At 49.8% G+C, this 22,231-nt stretch overlaps 1 protein-coding gene across 1 annotated transcript in view; it reads left to right on the top strand.

Annotated features, from left to right (window-relative positions):
* sema3c (sema domain, immunoglobulin domain (Ig), short basic domain, secreted, (semaphorin) 3C) overlaps positions 1–22,231 on the top strand; it is a 40,652-nt gene that overhangs the window by 5,447 nt on the left and 12,974 nt on the right. The window contains exons 3-7 of the mRNA XM_053861726.1: positions 12,306–12,466; positions 13,999–14,061; positions 17,207–17,326; positions 19,637–19,727; positions 20,476–20,595. Of these exons, the coding sequence (XP_053717701.1) occupies positions 12,306–12,466; positions 13,999–14,061; positions 17,207–17,326; positions 19,637–19,727; positions 20,476–20,595 (555 nt within the window). The remainder of the gene's footprint in view (positions 1–12,305; positions 12,467–13,998; positions 14,062–17,206; positions 17,327–19,636; positions 19,728–20,475; positions 20,596–22,231) is intronic.

Raw genomic sequence — 22,231 nt, 5'->3', positions numbered from 1 at the left:
GCTTCTCTCCAACATTGTTTATCAATGGATTCTGACCTGTGACAGTCACAGCGAAGCATCTGTTTTCGACCCTCGATCAGGAGGAACTCGGCCGCTCCAGGACGGGCTCCATGTTTTTGTTAGTCTGGTGCTGCTAGTTCCAGCTGGTTTATCAGCGTGACTTTGGTTGGTTGGCACAAACCTGCCCCCACTGCAGCTTGGTTCACCCTGACCCACAGAGAGTTTGGTGGCCCACTATTGACTGAAGAAAGACTTGTTCATTCGTGTCGGCCATTTTTTTCCCAGCGCGATTTTCGGCTTGCTCTTCCTCCCAGAGCTTTCATCGTACACACACCGTTCCAAAGCCAAAAAGTGCGGCCCAATCGTGTGGCGCCTGCTATTACTTTTCTCAAGCCTGGGTCCCAGAATTCCCAAGATATTCCAGGATTAGTCCCTAAATTTTCCCATTGAAAATGAATGGGAACAGGATTTAACACTTCAGAAATGTGCCTCTACTTCAATGACTCGCAGTTCCCCCAAACTTTGGCCTAGAAACTCTGTTATGAGCTTAAAATGTGGTCGCACTCGCCCTCAGTCGCCCTAAGAAATGACAATGGAGCCAGGTCCTATCGTTTTTCCACAAATCTGCCTCAAGCAACTGGACAATATGGCAAAAAAAGTTCGAGTGGGCGATCAGGAGAGCGGAGAATAACATTGGAAACAACGGTTTCTTTCGCCGATTGTGACCAAACGCCACACCGCACAAACATGAACATCTCCACTATTGTAGTCACACTTGTCCTTTCACGTATGATGTGTTCAGAAATACTGCAGCACTTTCAGACTGTGCGTGAGACTCAAAAAACGCACAGGCACACCCGGTTTTCGGCTCCATTCACTTGCATTAAAGAGGAGCAGGTTACTCATTTTCAACTCTCCATCCTTGCTCGCTGTCACGCGGGCTTTCATGTGGGTCAAAGGTCATGCGGGTGAAGACCAGATGGAGACTTGAAGGACCAAGGAGGAGCCCGTAAAAAAAGGGGAGTCTCTAGAGAGCCAGTGGGATCAGAGACAGTGGAGGAAAAGTGCCGTCCTGGGACTGATAAAACACCTGCTGGGTGGCCAGAGGGTGAGGTCCCTGAAGACCAGGTCCCGTCATTCTTCGGTCCCCCAGCTGACTCAAGCAAGAAAATAAAGGCTCCATCTGCAGATGAGGGGTATCTGCCGGCCTCTCTCGGTGTCGCTGCTGAAATTCCATCCCGGGGTGAGCGAGGTTCAGGAGCCTCTCTGAGGAGTCGCCGCCTCTGACATTCCTCCCGCTCGTCCTGCCTCCGTCTCCTACCTCCAGCCAAACCACACGCTGTGCCAGTGGCTTCAGGGCACCGCAGTGGACCGTCGGGGCAACGTTTCCATTGCTTTTATTTTTAGCTGCGGGTGTATTGCTCTGATTGGCTGACACCCTCTCAGAGTGACACTTCACATTCCAACCACATGTGTACGGCTGACAAGGCTGACGTCACTCCAGATCCCAGCACAGATGGGACGCACTTGTGGCTTCCTGCTCCAGGAAAACCGTCTATTTTCTTGTCGGACTCTCCACCTTTCCCACCTGGGGTCAGCCTCCTTCTCCTCTGCTCTTCATGTCCTCCTTTATCACCTCCATGAACCTCAACAGTCGTCTTCCTCTCCTTGTTTAGCTTGGTACAGCTAGCTCTCACTCTTCATCCAACATGTCCCCTGCATCTCCAGCCTTCTCTTCCGATATACTAGTGTCTGACGTAGTCTATCCGAGTCACTCCCGATGAAACCTTGGCATCTTCAGCTCTGACTCTTCTCACTCTGCTTCCTGTCTCTGGACCAAACATGGCAGGTCTCACTACTGTCCTGCAGAGCTTCTCCTTCACTCTTGCTGCCACAGATCACACCTGACAGTCGTCTCCACCTGTTCCACCCTGCCCGCACTCACCTCTTCACTTCCCATGGTCTCAGTCCATCACTCTGGATGACTGGTCCCTTGAGGTCATTGGGGAACGTGACAGTGTCAGATCATGTCAGCGTCAGTCTTATGTGAGAGGTTGGAGCAACACCACCAGCAGCAGGTTAGGTCGAGGTCCGACTGAGTCACGTCTGTCCATCTTGCCGAGTCATCATCATTCCGGACTGACCCTCTTCTCACGTGTGGATTAAAGCCTAACAGAGAAGGTTACGTGTTTGAACCTGAGATTGAGTTTAATCTGAAGTTCTTCAGTCGGAGCTGAAGTTCCCTCTGTGGTGCTGAGATGAAAGCAGGCTGGTTGACTGTTGAAGCTGAGGTTATGGACGCACAACCCGAGTGTCAACGTCCCTCAGGTTATGGTGTTTGACCGTCGTTCTAAGTTGCATATTCCTCTCTATAAACATGAAGACGTGCTCCCACCCTCCCCTGAAAGGGTCTGACTCTCCCGAGTCTGTGTTTACGACGAGGATCATTTCCCCTCATCAGTGGTCTCTCCCAGCTCTGGCAGCGCTCCAGTGTCCGAGGACGAATGGAACCAGAAATATAAACACTTCATCCTCAGTCTATGATGGATGTTTACAAGAGAGCAAGTGGCCCCGAACGGGCTTCTCTTTGAATAATGTAGCGGGACGTCAGGACAGATGAAGACGTGGGGCGGCTCCCCCACACACAGCCAGCGGTGGATCCACAGGCCCAGAGTGCAGGTCCGATGAACCAGGTGCTGCCGCCTCTACCACTTTCTCCAGGTCTTCCATCATGCGTCAGCACGACTCACTCTCCTGGGTTGTGTAACCGACATGCTGCTGCTCCTACACAAGCTCATCTCCTACGTGTCTTGTAAGCAGAAGCTAGAGTTGCTTACTAGAACCAGCAACTTATCAGCAGGAACTCTACTCCAAGCCACGCGTGAATGTCCCCCTCTCTTCCGACGTTATTTTCCGCTCTGCTCCAGTCTGATTGTCCACTGTAACTTTCCGCTTTCTGCCAAATGTCGGGTTGCTTGAGGCCGATTTGTGGACGTACAATACGACTAGGTTCCAATCTTCTTATGGGGCGAGAGAGGACAAGTGTGGCCACGTTTTAAGCTCTTTACAGAGATTCTCGGCCAAAGTTTGCGAGAGCTGTGAGCCGTTGACATAGAGCCACATTTCTGAAGTGTTGAATTCTCTTCCCATTCATTTTCAACGGCAAAGTTTTGGGCCAAATCCTGGAATATCTTGAAAGCGAAGCAGCCATGTTCACAGGTACAGGTTGTCTGAACAGGACATGTTGCGCGTGAGTTGTCAAACCATGGTGGTGTAGCGCCATCTACTGGTGAGAATGTCCTACTCAATGTCATTTTTTCATTGTCTTGAGTATCGGTGGCTGGTATCGGCAGCCGTTCACCAGTACTGAGTACACTGAAAAAAGGCTTGGCCGATACCGACACTGATACCTGGTATCAGCTCGTGGTGGGCTGATGAGGCTTCATGAAACAGCGTCCTCATTTTCAGATTAGATGGCGCTGTTGCTTTAAATGTGATGTGAGGTTTCATTGACGTGGTTGTTGAGAATCCAAAGATTTTTGAGCAGATAGTGCCATCTAGTGGGCTTTGAAGATGATGACACTGTTTCATGAAGCCTCATCAGCCTGTCACCACCCCTAAAAAAACATTTGAAAAACCGTTTGCAGCGCCTCAGGGAGCCGCTCAGTAATATTAACAGGGCAAAAGCGACGTGAGGCGGATGGTTTGTTTTCCTCCTTCCAGCCTGGTCATGTGCTGAGAGGCGCGGCCAAACACAGGCGCTCATGAGCCGGCCTTGTTTTAACAGCAGGCCTGCTGATGTCACAGGCATCTGCTGACTCCTGGGAGGTCGGCTGCATCTGAACACACTGCAGGACACTGCGCTCGGTGGCTGGTTTACAACTGGAATAAATGAGCGTCGTGAGCATGACGTCGAATAGATGACCCCCGAAACTCTCCAGAAATCCCAGCACAGCGACCGTGAAAACTTAAACCAAGCACTTCCTTAAACGGCTCTGATGAACCTGGTCTTGGGTCGACCGCAGGTCCAAATCCTGCGCAATAGATTCTCTGACATGGGCTTGGAACAAGAGCTCAGCTGCGTCGGATGCCCCTGTCGTTTAGCTAGCTGAGGCATTAGCGGCATGCCTGACTGGTGCTATGTCGTTTTTTTGAGGTCACTAAAAGGTCATGGGGTCAAAGGCCAGCGCTGACAGGAGACCTTGCTGTGGAGTTTTATGTCTCTATTTGTGCTTCAGTCATGTCAAGAGTGAGCGGCTTGCTGCTTTCCTCTGACCCGGGTCTTCAGTGGTCCACCTGCAGCGGGCGCCACCTCGGGTCTGACGGCGCGCGAGCCGCGCGGCAGCCACTGGCCTGAGCTGTGCTTCAACATTACAGCGGGAAGGCTGTGTCCTGCGTGTCCAGTCTGGAGTCACAGAATGAATAAAAGATTCACTGTGAGGAGGAACTGGAAGCCCACGCTGAGCAGAGGTCAGGGGTCAGCGCTAACAGGTGGCGTCGGAGCTAAAGTCCTCCTGACATGTGACGGCGAGGTCGGGAGCTAATTGAGGCCTGAGGAACCATGACTCTCTGCCTGGTGCGACAGACAGGTCGCGTCTCCAGTTTCTGCTGGGAATATTAGCCAAGGCCTCAGCAGTGAGACCAGGAGATCTTCACGCCATCACGGGAAACTCCCTGCCCTCGGATTCACCCAGCTCAGGCCGCGAGATTTCCGTTGCCAGGATCAAGTCTTCGACTGGCGCGGTATGTAAGAGCGGGTCAGATCCAGTCTCGGATAAGTGCAGCCATCCAGAACACCCCCCCCGCCCCCCGAGCCTGGGCCGGACAGGACTTGGCTCGGAGTTTCAAGTCAGACCTTTAGGATGAAAGCCCCCCATCTCTGAGCGAAGATGAAGTACAGGAGGGCGGCGTAAGCTGCTGCTCCAATATTTATCAAGGCGGGTGCTTTGGCTCCTCCCGCAGGAAACCCATGGCAACGCCACAAGAGTCTTGTTCAGGAGCACAACCCCAATTAGCGCCGGGCTAATTCATTCACGTCGGCTGCTCAGGTGGAGGCAGCGGCGGCCAAGTCCGAGGCTGCTGTTAATTAGCGGCCGGCCCCTCCCGGTTCCAGGTCCAGACAAGTGTTAATGGGAAAGTGGCGCTGCTGCAGATGTGCGAGCGAGCTGCCCAAACACGGCGCTGACTAAAGTCAATAATCCCGCCAGATCACTCCCACAGCTCCACAAAAGAGCCGTGCCATTTAGTTTTCCTGCTCCAAGATGGAAGTCGTGCTCTCAGCCAAGCCTGAACTCGACTTGGAGGCACTCGGAGTGCCACACACCCAGACGTTTGAAGACTTTTATTTTAGCTTTAGGTGGCACATTTCCAAGTCATTATTGCGATTACCTGAAATTCTATCATCCATTGTGTCACGGTGTCTCTCTAAGTCTGCTGACAGCTGTACCTCAAAATAAGTCTTGTCTGCAAAACTACTTTGAGACAGAGACGGGGGACTCGAGTCATGGGACTTAACTCGAGTCCGGGTTAAGTCACCAGATCAGGGACTTGTGACTTGCTTGACAAACAGTGGTAAATGACTCAACTAACCCCAACCCCGACTTTAGAGTTAAGACTTGAGACTTGCTTGAGACTTGAGGGTTAAAACTCCAGGGTTAAGACTCGAGACTTGCTTGAAACTTGAGGGTTAAAACTCCAGGGTTAAGACTCAAGACTTGCTTGAGACATAAGGGTTCAGAGTTGAGACTTGAGGGTTTAGACTTGAGACTTGCCTGAGACACGAGGGTTAAGACTCAAGACTATGCTTGAGACAAAATGGTTCAAAGTTGAGACTTGAGGGTTAAGACTCGAGACTGGCCTGAGACATGAGGCTTAAGACTCGAAACTTGCTCGAGACTTGAAGGTTGAGACTTGAGGGTTAAGACTTGAGACTGGCCTGAGACATGAGGCTTAAGACTCGAAACTTGTTCGAGACTTGAAGGTTAAGACTTGAGGGTTAAGACTCGAAACTTGCTTGAGACGTAAGGGTTCAGATTTGAGACTTGCCTGAGACTTGAGGGTTAAGACTTGAGCCTAGCTTGAGACTCAAGGGTTAAGACTCGAGACCTGTTTGAGATATAAGGGTTCAGAGTTGACACTTGGGGGTTAAGACTTGAGACTTGCTTAAGACTTGAGGGTTAAGACCTGAGGGTGAAGACTCCAGACTTGCCTGAGATGTGAGGGTTAAGACTTGAGACTTGAGGGTTAAAACACAAAATTTGCTTGAGACCTGAGGCTTAAGACTCGAAACTTGCTTGAGACTCGAGGGTTATGACTCAAGACCTGCTTGAGATATAAGGGTTCAGAGTTGAGACTCGAGGGTAAAGACTCGAGACTTGCACAGCCGAGGTGTGACTTACTCCCACCTCTGCTTTGAGACAAAGACAGAAGTCAGAGTCAGTTGAGTCAGAGTTGAAGCTGCAGAAACCCAGAAGGACAAGATGAGGAAGGTGTGGAGGAGATGGTCTCTGCAGGGCAGGTTCTGGGGTGACGGTGTGTGAGGAGCTCTTGGCAGTGATCCACATCTGCGCCTTCACCGCTCGCTCCCTCTCAATAGAGCAAGTACCCTCCAGGATTGAGACGAACCGCCACAATGGATCCCATTTGTGAAGAGCACAACAAGCCACTCCTTGTAGCTGCGTGCGGCTCCACAACTGTGGACTCATTGTGTGGCGCTTCTGTGATTCCAACACTGTCGGAGGCCTTTCCAGGCATGAAACAGGACGGAAGTGTTTTTGTGGCTTCACGCCGCCTCTTTCCTTCCTGTTTCCAAGAGGTTTCACCAGCACTTCCATCAGGGAGGATCAAGTCTGCTGGCTGCTCTCTGAAGTTCCACCACGGCGAGGTCCAACTCAGCATCTGATGTGAGACACGGTCACCAGTGCTGACCACTGACCACACTGGGCTGGCAGGGAACACACTCGAAGCCACCGTGCGTCCATCTGGACCGTGGCTGTCTTCTTCAAATGGTTCAAAAGCTCCCTCAAGACTCAGCTTGAGACTCGAGGGTTAAGACTCGAGACCTGCTTGAGACTCGAGGGTAAGACTTGAGATATGCTTGAGACTTGAGGGTTAAGATTTCGAGACTTGCTTGAAACTCGAGGGTTAAGACTCGAGACTTGCTTGAGACTTGAGAGTTAAGACTCGAGGGTTAAAACCGAAGACTTGCTTGAGAGGTGTGGGTTAAGACTTGAGACTTGAGGGTTAAGACTCGAAACTTGCTTGAGACTTGAAGGTCAAGACTCAAGGGTTTAGACTTGAGACTTGCTTGAGACTCGAGGGGTGTGACTCGAAACATGCTTAAAACTTGAAGGTCAAGGCTCGACAGTAAAGACTTGCTTGAGATATAAGGCTTCAGAGTTGAGACTTGTTTAAGGCTTGACGGTTAAGACTCGAGACTTGCTCGAGACTCAAGGGTTAAAACTCGAGACTTGCTTGAGATGTGAGGGTTAGGACTTGAGGGTTAAGACTGAAATCTTGCTTGAGACCCGAGGGTTAAGACTCGAGATTTGCTTGAGACTTGAGGGTTAAGACTCAAGTCTTGCTTGAAACTAGAGGGTGAAGACTCAAGAGTTAAAACTTGAGACTTGCCTGAGATGTGAAGGTTAAGACTCGAGGCTTGCTTGAGACTTGAGGGTTAAGACTCAAGTCTTGCTTGAAACTAGAGGGTGAAGACTCAAGAGTTAAAACTTGAGACTTGCCTGAGATGTGAAGGTTACGACTCGAGGCTTGCTTGAGACTCAAGGGTTAAGACTCGAAACTTTGTTGAGACTTGAAGGTAAAGACTCAAGGGTTAAGACTCGGGGCTTGCTTGAGACTCGAGGGTTAAAACTCGAGACTTGCTTGAGAGGCGATGGTTAAGACTTGAGACTTGAGGGTTAAGACTCAAAACTTTCTTGATACTTGAAGGTAAAGACTCAAGGGTTAAGACTCGAGACTTGCTTGAGATATAAGGGTTCAGAGTTGAGACTTGCTTCAGACTTGAGGGTTATGACTCGAGGGTTAAAGTTCAAGACATGCTTGAGACATGAGGGTGAAGACTTGAAACTCGAAAGGATCAAGTCTGCTCACTGCTCTGAATCTGAGTCTGTGGAGCCGCTGTGTTGGTCTCGTCTCAACAAAAGCCTTCGTGCTGCTAAGAGCAGGATGAAACAGTTGCTTCCGCTCCAAAGCGTCAGCAGCTTAAAGTGGGAGAGCGACTCCAGCCACCTGCAGAGAGGTCCGCACTCGCGCTGAAGACCTGCTGCCATGCATAATAGAGGAGCCACCACCTGTCCAATCCTCTTCTCTCCTGCCCACTGGCACCGCGGGTTCAGAGGAGCTGAAGAGCATCCGTCCTCTGAAGACGTCAGATGTTCTGACTCGTCTCACAGCACGAGTTTGTTCCTCCATCATGGCTGTACAACAGTGAACTCTGATGGACCGGTCCATGTTGGCTGTCCATCATTTGTTTATTTATTACATAGTTATTATTCATATAACGTATTGTTATCTTTACTTGTGTTTTATTTTTTACCATGATATTTGTTTACATATCACGGCCATTTATTGTATTGTCTCATGTTGTTTGACAGCTTGACTTTTTTTTGCTGACGCTTTGTGGACGTCTTTGATGTTTGTTTTGCATCTTTAATGTCTTTGTTGTCACTGGCTGCTGTGACATGTTGAATTGCCAAAGAATCGGAATCAGCTCTATTGCCAATGTCAATGAGGATCCCACCAACTGGGAAAGTGCTTCAGTACATTGTGCAAAAAGAAAAGAAAATAAAGTAAAACAACGATGTTCCTAGCACGCGAGCGGCGCGGTGCTCACCGCCGCGTGGCTTCATGAACTCCGCGTCGCTCTGTTGACACTCGTGATCTCAGCCAGGAGGAACGCTGTAAACCCTGGGCTAATGAACCACATGTGGCGGAGAGATTTCATTTTCTCTGGAGAGACTGAGAGCTGTTTGTCTTGGACTGACGTTAACTTGAGCAGGAGCAGATTTCACCTGCGATGTCGCACGATGCAAATGAAGCAGGAAGCCGCTGCCCCACGTGGCCGACGCTCGGGAAGAGACTCTGGATCATCCTCACCCTCCCTCCGGACGGAACCTGAGGTGTCTTGATCTTGACTTCATGGACCTCAGCTGAGCAACTCTCCCAGCGCATGGTGACTTGAAATGAACCTGCACAACAAACCCGGGGTCTCCAACACGGCGGCTCACGCAGCAGCCAAGTTTCAGCCGTGAAAGACTCATGGGATGGAAAGTGTTTGAATTGTTGTTAGTTTGGGTTTCGTGACGTTTTATTTGTTCAGCTCTCTTCAGAAGATGCGTTGCATGTTGTGCCTCAGCCTCCAAGCTGCAGCCTCTCTTCTGCAGGGAGAGAAAGAATAACAAACAATAACAAAACAATATGGAATCTTTACCACACCAATCTATGATTTGTGTTTTTGGTGGTTGGTAGGACACTGACTCTGGTCCAGGCCTGAGGTGCCAGGTCTCAGGGGAAAGTTCTCCTGCGTTACAACGTGGAGACGACATGAGCTGCAGACAAAACAGAGTCACTTCCCGAGAGAGTGTGGGAGCAGCTTCACCCCCCAAAAGGCGAGTGCAGCCCAGCGACATGGCTGTCGATGAGAGGGTCTCTGACCCAGGCTCCATGAGGAGGAGAGGAGGAGGGACCAGACCCCCCTCTCCCCCCTCCGTCCTGCTCTCAGCTCTGATTGAAAAAGTGATAAATATTCATGAGTTTGCCTTTACAGCGCAGCTTTTGATGCTGCGGTGGAGGGTCCTCTGTCTCTGGAGTAAATGGGCTGAAAATAACTGGCGGAGGATGTTTTCCTGAACAGTGTGCGCTTTAATGAGTCCGGTCCTGTGAAGGAACCGACAGAGAGTCGATGTGGAAACAAGGAATTTGGGGGCCCCAGGCAAAAGAGAATGGCTAGCATGGCATCGAGCCTACGCCGCCTCCATCACAAGCCAAGCTAACAGTGTTAGCATACGACAGGACAAACAGCCGCGTCGTAGCTGGTCAGATAATATCAGGGATTCAGCAAAATGAACATTTGTGGACGGAGTTTTGCCACTATTTATTCATTTATTTTCATATTGCACATAAATATCTGTGATACGTTTTGAGACAAAGTCAATTGTATTGAAAGGTAATTCATGTTTTGACAAAATAGAATCCAGGAGACTTTACTTTTGAAAATAGGCACAACAAAACTGTTCATTTCTACTAAGCCTTTCAAAACTCTTGTTCTCTTGTCAGAAGTCAGAGGATCAGCTACTGTCATCGTATTAACACAGGGCTCCAGAACACTCGCTGCAAACTGCTATTTTACCCTCGCTGTACGCAAGCGCTTACGTTGAAGCGTCACCATGACGACAGAGCAGGTCGCGCTCGATACGTGACACTGCGAACAACAAGGAAGGTTATGAAATAAAGAGCAAACATGGGTTGCACAGACCAAATGGTTTCGACTTCGACTGTGTTGAACCGTGCCGTGAGCCTCTGCTGAAGTGGTGGATCAGGTGGCCAGGTATCTGTGAATGGTGGAGTGGGTTGCCAGACTTTGGCTTCAGCTCTGAGCTGCATTTTTTGGTTTGAAAAACATGTTCTGTAATACCACCTTGTTGCTTTGAAGATAAGTTAAAGGCATTTGTTGTTACATTCAATTGATAAACCATGTTGTCTGGGGGCCCCAGTTGACTCGGGCCCCTACTAAAGAACTTGCCTTGCTGCAACGGTACTGAACAGGAGCCCGGGTGCGGTCCGACAGGCTGCTTTGGGCCAAATGAAAGAAGTTGCAATTCAGCTGGGCTGTTTTTGGATGAAAACATGATGAAATTAGTGTTTAGTCCCGAGTTAGTCATGAAATGCACGGAAAAAATGCCACATGTTTCCTGCTGAGCTGGACGTGGCGAGGCCTCCATATCCATGAAGAGCCCAGACCTGCCTCTCTCAGAGCAACGGCAGCTCCTGGGTCTGTCCCGAGGCATCCTCCCACTGGGACATGCTCCCCAGTAGGTGTCCCAGGACAGATCCTGACCAGAAACCCAACCTGCCACGGCGGACTTCTCTCAACAGCGAGGAGCAGTGGCTCTACTCTGACTCCCTCCCGGATCTCTGAAGGAGAGTCCTGCCAGCTGTGGAGAAAACCCTCTTCACGCTGTTCAAAAGCTGCTTCACCTTCTTCTCCTTCCTCATTTTTCCTGCCGATACATTCACCGACCGACGTGTGCTTGCTCTGTCCTGTGTCGGTCACGTTGTGCCATTCTGCGCCCTGAAGCCAGAGGCAGCCATTACAAAGAGAACACAGTGTGTGACTCCGTGGAAATGTTTGTCTTTGATCGTAAACACTGGAGGACTTGTTGAGGCAGCGATCATGTGACCAAGAAACACACAGAGATGAAATGTTTCCTCGCTGGTCAGATGAGTCATTGCTCTCATGAGTGAGTCATCAGTGTGAGTCGTCATGAGGCACATGGGTCCGTGTCGGATTTGTTCAATCAATTTTGGAATTTGAAATGGTAGAAATAAAACAAAATAATGGCTCATTTTATTATTGTTTCATAAATGTATTCCATAAAACAAAAAAACAAGTTGTTTTTCGTGCAGTGGATTTTGTGCTGAAAGCAGAATAACAAAAATGAAAATACTACGGGGATGGCTCATTTGAACTGAATACAAGTAACAGCAAGTGCTTATTTTTCTTTTATTCAGTGTCCGGCAGCGCAGCACGTAGCAGCCCAGCATCACGTACGACAGTGACGGCAGCACAGTATCCCAGCTTCTCACTCTCACACAGCCACCTACCACTACAGTGGTACCTATAACACTTGCATCGGCTGTTTTGAATGGCATTCCACTTACATGCAATCTGACTTACGACCGGTTGGTTGGAACCGATCCCGGTCCTAAGTCGGATGTCACTTGTATTCAATTCAAATGAGCCATTCCGATCGTATTTTCGTTTTTGTTATACTATTTTCAGGACAAAATCCTCTCAACGAAAAACGACTTCTTTGTTTTATGGAATTCATTTGTAAAGTAAAGTCATTATTTTGTTTTATTTTCGTTTCACAACTAAAACTGAATGAACGAATCACACTCGGACCCACATGTTCTCGCTGAAGCAGCATCAGAGGAGTCAAACCGACGCTCCGAGGTGGAGGTTTTCCAGTTCATCTGCAGCTCGTGCTTTCTCTGCTGACCTCGAATTGGAATGTCCTTCAGAAACAGCTCCTTCTGAAATCACGCCTCTTCCGTCTCTCTTCCAGATCTGCAGGCGTCCAAGACCTTTGAACACTACAGTCTGTCAGAGACGCCGATGGACTACAGGATCCTGCAGATGGACGAAGACCAGGACAGGATGTATGTGGGCTGCAAGGACCACGTTCTCTCCGTGGACATCAACAACATCACCCACGGCACACTGAAGGTCCGACAGCAGGGTCAAGCAGCACACATTAGCCGCGTCACAGGACGCTCTCAGGTGCTTCACGCCGGAGCCAGAAAGCTGCAGATATGGGCTTGGCTCCCTCACGGGCCCCTCTTCAGACTAATTGACGGGCATGAAGTGCGTAAACAGACAGCCCCGCCCACCTCTCTGCCTGGCTTTTAGCGCCTGATTTATTCAGCGTGCTGGACCTTTGCACCTCGACTCCTCCACAGATGGTGGAGAGGTTTCAGCGCTGCGTCCACGCTCATGTAAATCACTGCCATATTTGCTGTTCTCCTCCGCGGCAGAGCCACTGAAGGAGCTCAGCAGAAATGAGCTCCACGTCAGAACTATCAACACAAAACAAGTTGAACTTCCCACTTCATGCTCAAGACACCAGAGCGGTGCTTCTCAGGTGGAATCCTGAGAGGGAGGTCAGTCACACGCTGAGCCTCAGCCAGTGTTGGTAATGGCTGCCATTCCACTTTCAGCTCTAGTCTTTTGGACAAAAGTAGTTTTAGTCGTAGTCAAGTTTAGTCATGAATACTTGGAATAGTTTTTGTCTAGTTTCAGGCGACGAAAACCCGATAGCATTTTAGTCAATTTTAGTCAATATAACCATGTGCACTGGAGAATTATGGATATAACACACTCACACATTTATGCTGCATCGCATCATGTGTTTCATCATTTTGTCCAAATACAACAATGTTCAGAAAAGAGTGGCCTTAACAACACATTTGATCATTTGCTTACTGACCACATGGTGGCGCACAACACACTGAACATTGGCCAAAACTCTCATGTCTCTCCACTGTTGAGTCCGTCGGTGCTGACAACATGTCGCCGCCACATCACTCGCTGCAGTGACACACATGAGCTAGTGAGGTTAGCACAACCAAGCTAACTGACGCTGGAGCTCAGCAGCGCCAACCAAGCTCATTCAAGCCCAGCAGCAGCAGCAGCAGCAGCGCATTTGCACCAAGAGTTCTGTGGGAAACGTCGTGTCTGGATCACAACTGACGCTCCACTGAGAGGATCAACACGTGGTGTGTTCACGCCACTTGTTGGGACTCACCTAGGAACAAGCGCCGCAGCTGGGCGGGTGGTGGTCGTGTGCAAATACGGGAGCTTCGTCTGACAGATATTGTGGATCATACGCACAATAACGTCTCAAGTTTTGAATGTCTGACAGACCATCGACATACATTTCCGCCAAAAAAACTTGCAAACGTAACCGTCGTTACGTTAGGACCCATGTTTAGCTTGTCGTCGTCATGTTATCGCCATAAAAACAGGGCGGTTAACAAAATATTTTCATCATCGTAGACAGAAAACAACACCGGCTCAAACCGATGACGCATGCTGTGATTGACAGTCACTGAGGGCACCGTAGCACTAGCTATATGATTTCCACCTCGCCAGTTGAACAGATGTAAAAATGGTTTGTGCTGACAGAGGAGTTGTTTTCAGTGGTGTGAGTGACCACTGCAGCAGCAGCAGCTCTTGAACTTATGTGTGCTGTCCTGCAGGTGTTTTGGCCGGCTTCCCCCAGCAAGGTCGAGGAGTGCCAGATGGCAGGCAAGGACCCCACGGTAAGAGCCTTCAACACGAACACGAACAGGTCCAGTGTTTACTCCTTATCAGTTATGAGCGTAAACAAGCTAGCATTTCTGCTGACGGTGACCTGGCCGGGACCCAACCTGGTGTCTTCACTGAAGCAGAGATCATCACTGGCTCTGGACCAGCAGGTCTCACCCCCCACCGCAGGCTTTAGGAGCCACCGAGGAAAAATATATCGCCCTGTTAAACAACTTATCGGAGCAAGCCGCCAACTGAAGAGTTGTGTCCGTGCAGGTGTCGGGTTTGAAGCCCTGACTTTATGTAGCAGTAAAGAAGTCAGAGGACTCAAATCACTCCTTATCAGTGAGAGAGATGACTGAGGATGGAGAAGGTTTTCATCAGTGAAGTCCAGATCCAGACGTCAGAAATGATCCAGGAATCGTCTGGTGATCTTCAGTCGCTTGAGAGAAAACAGTGTCTTTCCTCCTGGCTGTTCAGACAGCTGCAGGACCACCGCAGTGAAAACATGATCCACTGAAGTGAATCTGTCTTTCAATAAAACCAGTTTAACCATGTTTATCAGCCAATACATCGTGGCTGTCTGTGGGATCAGAGCCAGGTGCTGAATTGTCGAACCGACCGACAGACGGCTCGGAAGCGCGAGACTAGATTTAACAAGGTTTATTGGCAATTACGCGAGAACTCAAAAGACGAACAGGAACGCTGAACCAAGGGCACCGACACCAGAAGACGGAACAGGAAACACACTCATGGGCAGGAGAAAACCTGAAACAGAAAACAGGCAACGCTTCGGAAATGAACTCACGAGGCCCAAATAACAGAAAGCGCTCAGTGGTGGATCTACACACACACACAAGGAAATAACTACAACGAGAGGAAACTAAAAGGTGAGTCGTGCAAAGAACTCACACACAATCAGATAGCCAGAAGCGAGAAGCAGAAAACGGTGCGAGGCGGACAAACTAAGGAGGCAGCAGAAAGAAGATCAAGCACGCACGGAATTTGGAACATAAACAGGCGAACGAGAGAGCGGAGGATCAAGAGAGAGTTTACCGTGAGGACGCGAAGCAACCATCTGGAGCGCAGTCTGGAAACCAGGTGTAGAAATCGTCTGATCAGCAGAATTGGATGCAGCTGCGCTGCTGTGAAGCTGAAGAAAGGAAAGCAACCACACACAGGAACACAGACAATAACAAAATAAAAGCACAAGAGTGACCTAATAAAGGTGGAAACAACTGAGCTGTCAACTTCACCCCCTGTGGTGAGCAGGGAGCAGGTCTGCAGCCAAAACCCAACAGAGAGTGTGAAATATTCACACATTCATATCTGGTCATCTGTCAGGTCATAGCAGCCGCCAAACATCCGCCACGCTGACTCAACACTCCAGTCCCAGCTGTCTCACTCTACACATCGCTGTATCTGACATCAGCCACAGCTGGAGCTCCATTCAAGGCAGCTGCTTCACCTCCTTGGACTTTCCCCATCCACCTCTCAGGTCCAGGCTTCTGGTCCTCCTGGTATCAGTGCGGTTTCCTGGGCCGAACGTCGATCCCAGCGCCTTGTTCGCTGACTTCTTCCCGCGCCCTGATTCCAGCTTCATTTGTTAGTGAGATGGAAGCAGGAGGGCGGCGCTGTTCGCTCTAATTGTGTTGCTGCTGGAATCTGCTCTTCTTATAAATAGACATAGCATGAACCAGAGACGCAGCTACGCTCCACAGCAGCGGCAGGATGACTTCTCTGTGGGAAACATGGGAGTCAAACACCGGGCCTAGCTTCCCGTCACGGCTCCAGCCCGTCGTCCCTGGCAACTCGTCTCCGTCGTCAAATCTTTCCGCTTCCGTGCTCAAGTCCCTTCACTGCTGAACTCAGTGACAACTAGTCATCCCCGTGTCCGCCCCCTCCTGGACCTCACCAGGCTCCGAGTGCAACAAGACGCTCCAGGTTTGGCTGTAACCTGGCTCGCATGAGAACATCTTTGCTCAGCAGCTCTCGTGTGCTTTGACGTGGATGAAGAGAAGCACTGGGTCCAGATCCTCGGGTGGGAGGCGCATGAGTCACTTGGACCGTTCGCTCTCTGGATGACTGGACTCTGCTGTGACTTTCCAGTCATGAGCTGGAGCAGTTAGCAGCCATGATCCGACTCCACCTGAGGTTTATGAAACTTGCTGGAGTTCATTCCTTTTGGCTGATGGTCCTGCTGCCGGGTTCTGTTGTAGGTCGTGACTCACTCCCCCTAGTGGAGGAGTCCACGCACTGTTGATGAGGATTGATGGATGGATGGAGGGACTGGATCAGTCAGTCCTGGGCATGGCGACTGTTCTGGAGGTCTCCTGGACATGAGCCCAGGAGGAAGTGTCTGAAATGGAGATGGAGAGGTCTTCCAAAAGCGTTGAAGCTGACTCAGTTGTGCCCATCAAAACAGGCCCTCAAACAGGCAAGTGGGTGGAGGTCTAATGTCACGGCCGTCTCCGCCCTCAACTTCCGATCAGTGGTCATCCAGACTCAAGGTCAGCGTGACCCTGCACCTGTGTCTGGTTTGAAAACACCTTGTTTCCTATCAGACGTTATTCACAACAGTTCAGGTCTGACCTCTGAGTCTGGTAAACTGAAAGCACCGGACTGGAGTGTGGACCGACGTCCTCAGAAGCGCTGGTCCAGATAAAGACTTGAAGGACCGTCTGGTTCCGGCTCACCGGGATCCAGGAGGTGGAGCTATTGAGCGAGGAAGGGAGATATAAAAACACAGATGGGTGTGGGGTGATCAAATATGTGGGGGTTTTCTGTGCGCCCTCTGGACGGACCTCTGAGCTGGATCTGAAGTGCAACAGCTGCCATTTTGGAGGCCAAGGCCCAGTCCCCAGACTGGGACTCGCTCTTCACCTCTGACCTCATGAGCCGTTCCAGCCAAGAGGCCGACTGACCGATCCACGCCTCAAACAGCTTCAGGATGTTGTGGTCAGAGTTGGCCCAAGTGGGTGACACATACAGTTGACTCAGTTCCCTCCTCCAACCAAAATATGAGCTGGAAAGAAGCCCCTGTGCGTGTGCGTGTGTGCGTGTGTGTGTGTCGACCTGGCTCCTGTGACGGACGCCACAAGCTGCTGACAGTGAAACCAGTGACGGTAGTGACTGGTCTGTCTCCTCCTTCTCTTCCAGCACGGCTGTGGCAACTTCATCCGTGTGGTGCAGCCGTACAACCGCACTCATCTGTTCATGTGTGGCAGCGGAGCCTACAGTCCTGTCTGCGTCTACCTCAACCGAGGTCGCAGGCCCGAGGTCAGTGCTGGACCTGTCCGCGCCCACCCTGCTGTCATGCTTTACACTGGTGCCCAGATCATCGTCTTCATCCTCTTCATCCTCATCCTCACACCATCATCTTCATCATCATCCTCTTATCATCATAGTCACCATCATCATCATCCTCATCCTCACACCATCATCATCTTCATCATCATCCTCTTATCATCATAGTCACCATCATCATCATCCTCATCCTCACACCATCATCATCTTCATCATCATCCTCTTATCATCATAGTCACCATCATCATCATAATGATCATCTTCTTCATTATCTTCATCATCTTCATCATCCTTGTATCATCACAGTCACATCATCTTCATCCTCATCGTCCTCACCCTTTTATCATCATAGTCACCATCATCATCATCCTCATCCTCACGCCATCATCATCTTCATCATCCTCCTCCCAGATCATCATCTTCATCCTCTTCATCTTCATCCTCACACCATCATCATCTTCATCATCATCCTCCCAGATCATCATCTTCATCCTCTTCATCTTCATCCTCACACCATCATCATCTTCATCATCATCCTCTTATCATCATAGTCACCATCATCATCATCCTCATCCTCACGCCATCATCATCTTCATCATCCTCCTCTTATCATCATAGTCACCATCATCATCATCCTCATCCTCACACCATCATCATCTTCATCATCCTCCTCTTATCATCATTGTCACCATCATCATCATCATCATCCTCATCCTCACGTCATCATCATCTTCATCATCCTCCTCTTATCATCATAGTCACCATCACCATCATCATCATCCTCATCCTCACACCATCATCATCTTCATCATCCTCCTCTTATCATCATTGTCACCATCATCATCATCATCATCCTCATCCTCACGTTATCATCATCTTCATCATCATCCTCTTATCATCATAGTCACCATCATCATCATGATGATCATCTTCTTCATTATCTTCATCATCTTCATCATCCTTGTATCATCACAGTCACATCATCTTCATCCTCATCGTCCTCATCCTCACGTCATCATAGTCATCATCATCTTCATCATCCTCCTCATATCATCATAGTCACCATCATCATCATGATCATGATCATCCTCATGCCATCATCATCTTCATCATCCTTGCATCATCACAGTCACATCATCATCATCCTCAAGTTGACCCCGTGGATCAGACAGGTGAGACTAGAGCAGACGGCTGCAGCGTCAGAGCCGAACCTCGACTGAAGTGGTGATACACAAAGAAGAACCAGACCCAGATGACCAGAACATTGGTCGCTGTAGCTGTCCTGCTGTTTCAGTGGTTTGTAATTGTAGCTTAAAAGCTGTGACGAACATGTGAAGACATCATGTTCTTGGACGAGGTGAGAAACACTGACGGGTTGCCAGAGTGATGTGACGCAAAAGACAGCAGCACACAAGGTCATCTGAGGGTCATTCAAATAGGCCTCAGAGAACAAGCAGAAGAGTCAGCCATTGTGACTGAGGTCTTGGCTGATGCTGGGCTGAGCGCTGGGTTGGGAACAGTCGATCTGGACTGTGACTCCTCTTGGAGTCTGGGTTGGGTTCCTCCGGCAGGCAGCGTCAGAGCCTGGAATCTGACTCCACTTGCTGGAGGCTCATGTTTGGGAGGAGAAAAGGCTCATTTCGGACGCTCAAACGTGACAGCTCCTCCACGCCAGAGCTCTGTGGTGCATAGCAAGCTGTGAGGGTCCAGACCTTTGACCCACAGTGCACCCGGAGCCTGGGCCAGTTAAATCACCAAACCCACTCGCAACCGTCAACCTGCCAAAGTCTTTGTTTCTTCCATTTAAACATGTTCATTTTCCACTCCATTCATCTCACACATGGAGTGTGTCTGACACGAGACACAATCTGTGTTTGCTTGTGCTGCTCATGAACTGCTTCCTCTCGCCGACATCCAAGGTCAGAGCAGATCCCTCCAAAATGTAGGAAGTGTCGGTCGCATCTGCTGTCAGATGTTTTCCTACGGAGCAGCATGGAGAGGCGAGCCCGGCCCAGATGCTTGATCCGCTTCCAGTCAGGCTGACAGTTTCTTGGAACAGCTGCACCCGACTCCTCTGTTGCGGGAGCATTTTATCTCTTTTCAACTTATTTCCACGTGGGAGGACGACAGAACAAAGACAGAGCAATTGTTTTTTCGTTTCTCATTTTGGAAGTTTGTGGTTTTTAATATTCAATATTTGTTCCTCATGAAACACATTGGATTTATTTGACCTTCCATTTAGAATGAATGAGAGTACCTGATGGATTTATTTCTCTTCGGCAGGAGCAGATCTTCCACATTGATTCCAAGACGGAGCCCGGGAAGGGACGGTGCTCCTTCAACCCCGACGTCAACACCGTCTCAGTCATGCTCAGTAGGTGGCCCGCACCTTTGATAGGATTCACGCGCTGCACTAGAAACCTCTGTGACTCTAGTCGCGTTGTCATCAACCAACCGAGACCAAGACATTATCGAGACTGGAGGGTATTTGGTGTTTGGGATTAGTCAGGACCTGCTGTAAAACCAGCTGTGGCCCTTCTGTGGACCAGTTAGACACCCCTGACGTGTCAAGCCAGAATCCTTCTTGCACCAGTTTTCTCTGTTGGTCTCGATCAGTCTTGAATAGACTCCGCCGAGTCTGAGACAAGACCGAGTAAAGATGCATTTGAGACCCTAAAATAGAGACCAACACCAACCTGGAGTACTACAACACACTCTTTACTCTCTCACCTCTGAAGTGACGACGTGGACTCGGACGCGAATGAAATATCCAAGTGTATTCAGTCCCACTGACTCTGTTGTGAACCTCCAGTGTGTTCAAACAGTCTGTGGGGTAAACTTGAGCCCCAGGGGCCTGTTTGATGGGCTGCAGTGTTGTGTTGCTGTTGACGAGGCAGACGGCGACTCGTCTTAATTTTCCTGACACCAGAGCTCCACCACGTCAGCAGCAGCGACACCCGGCAGGGTGACACTCCAGAAGTGGAGCAGAGGCAGAGGCTCTGATAAAACTCCCTGCAGTTCACAGCCAAACATGTGGTCTCTTGGTGTCATGACAGAACAATAACACTGTCGGGACAAGCCTCACATCTGTGTTCTGACTCCTTGTGGTGTCCTGGATCCAGACCAGGAGCTGTTTTCGGGCATGTACATCGACTTCATGGGGACGGATGCCGCCATCTTCAGGAGCCTGACGAAGAGGAACGCGGTGCGGACGGACCAGCACAACTCCAAGTGGCTCAGTGGTGAGACTGTGTTTCCGTGACCTCTCCCTGCACAACAGCCCCAGCAAGTCCGTGCTCTCGACCCCAAAACGGCTTCCCCTGCATTCCTGAGAAATGCTGAGTCGGTTCTTTTCTCTCTGCTGATGCCACGTTTTGCACAGCAAAGATGAAATAACCCTCATGCTCAAGTGCATCCTTTCTATTTGGGATATAAATCAGAAAGCAGGACAGAAAAACCTTTTGATGTTGGGGACCCTCCAGCACCCCTGGAGGGGGAAAGGCTGTTCCCCAAATCTAGCGATAAATGCAGTGGTGAGTGGATGAGGCTTCATGAAACAGTCTCCTCATTTTGAGAGCTCAGTAGATGGCGCTGTCGCTTTGAATATGATGTGAGTTTTTTTAAGAAGATAGTGCCATCTAGTGGGCTTGGAAGTGAAGACACTGTTTCATGAAGCCTCATCAGCCCGTCACTAGATGAATGGGACGTTAACATCAATAGTAGACGCTGCTGTTTATGAATAAACAGCTCGTGAATGCACCGTGTGCCACCGCGAGTGGAGGTCTGCATCGAGTGTCTGTGGCTGTAGTGTGAGCAGGCTGTGACCTTTCCTCGACTCTGCAGCTTCGTCGCCATGGCAACGCTCCATATCTCAGAAACCGTAGCAAATCCTGAGGCTTCCGTCTCATACTGAGTTGAGACTTCATGTCTCTACAGTCTACAGTTTGACCAGGATGGCGACTTGCTCCAATGCATTTTCAATGGAGGCGCAAACCGGTTTCACCTCACGTTAGCGACTCTCGCGGAAATTCAGAAAGTGCTACAGGAATTCTGAGCACATTTTACAAGAGAGGACAAGTGTGACTACAAAACTGGAGGTTTTCATGTTTCAAAATGCAGTCAAAGAAGGAAAGCTAATGAAGGAAATGGACTCAGTTTGAACCTCACACTGCGCAATGGAGCAGGTTGGTGAACAGTGGGTGATGGAAAAGTCACCCACTGAATGCCCACTTTGGGTCCTGATCCAGCAGTTGAGACCAGCAGCAGGTCACGAAACAGTTTCGCGGCGGTGCCCAACCTCTGCAGCAAAGCAGGGAGTAACGAATGAGTATGAAGGAGGAACATCTCTGCAGCTCAGGACACTCAACAATCAGGAGTTACTGAGGCTCTGCTCCTGGGTTGACACGATCCTGGTTTTGTTTTTCTCAGTCTCTGAAGAACCGCGTCTCCTCAGCAATCACTGTCCCGTCACTCAATTCACACAGATGCCTCAGATTAGAAGGAGCCAGAACACTGTTGAACCGAACCATCTGGTGAGGAGACAGGAGAATGTGGCCTCCTGCTGGGACGGGGAAAAAAAAACCCAACCACAAACACATTCTATATCAACGGCGTGGTCACATGACGCAGATAGAGAACACATTTCGGGGCCATGTGTGCGGGGCCTTTCAGGACATTACCTTTTTCGCATTTATACAATGAGAAAAATGGAAAGTCATGGTGCAACATCGTGGACAAGCTGCCTGAAGACAGTCAGTCTGATCTCTCACTCTCTGTGTGTGATCAAACACACATGGGTGAAGCCGAACGTATCCCTCAGAGGACCACACCGAGCAGCCAGGGTGGGGCGACGCAGCCCACACTTGGACGTGAATTCGA

This window comes from Synchiropus splendidus, chromosome 4 (genome assembly GCF_027744825.2).
Source record: "Synchiropus splendidus isolate RoL2022-P1 chromosome 4, RoL_Sspl_1.0, whole genome shotgun sequence".
NCBI lineage: Eukaryota > Metazoa > Chordata > Actinopteri > Syngnathiformes > Callionymidae > Synchiropus > Synchiropus splendidus.
This window is presented reverse-complemented; position numbering and strand designations above follow the sequence as displayed.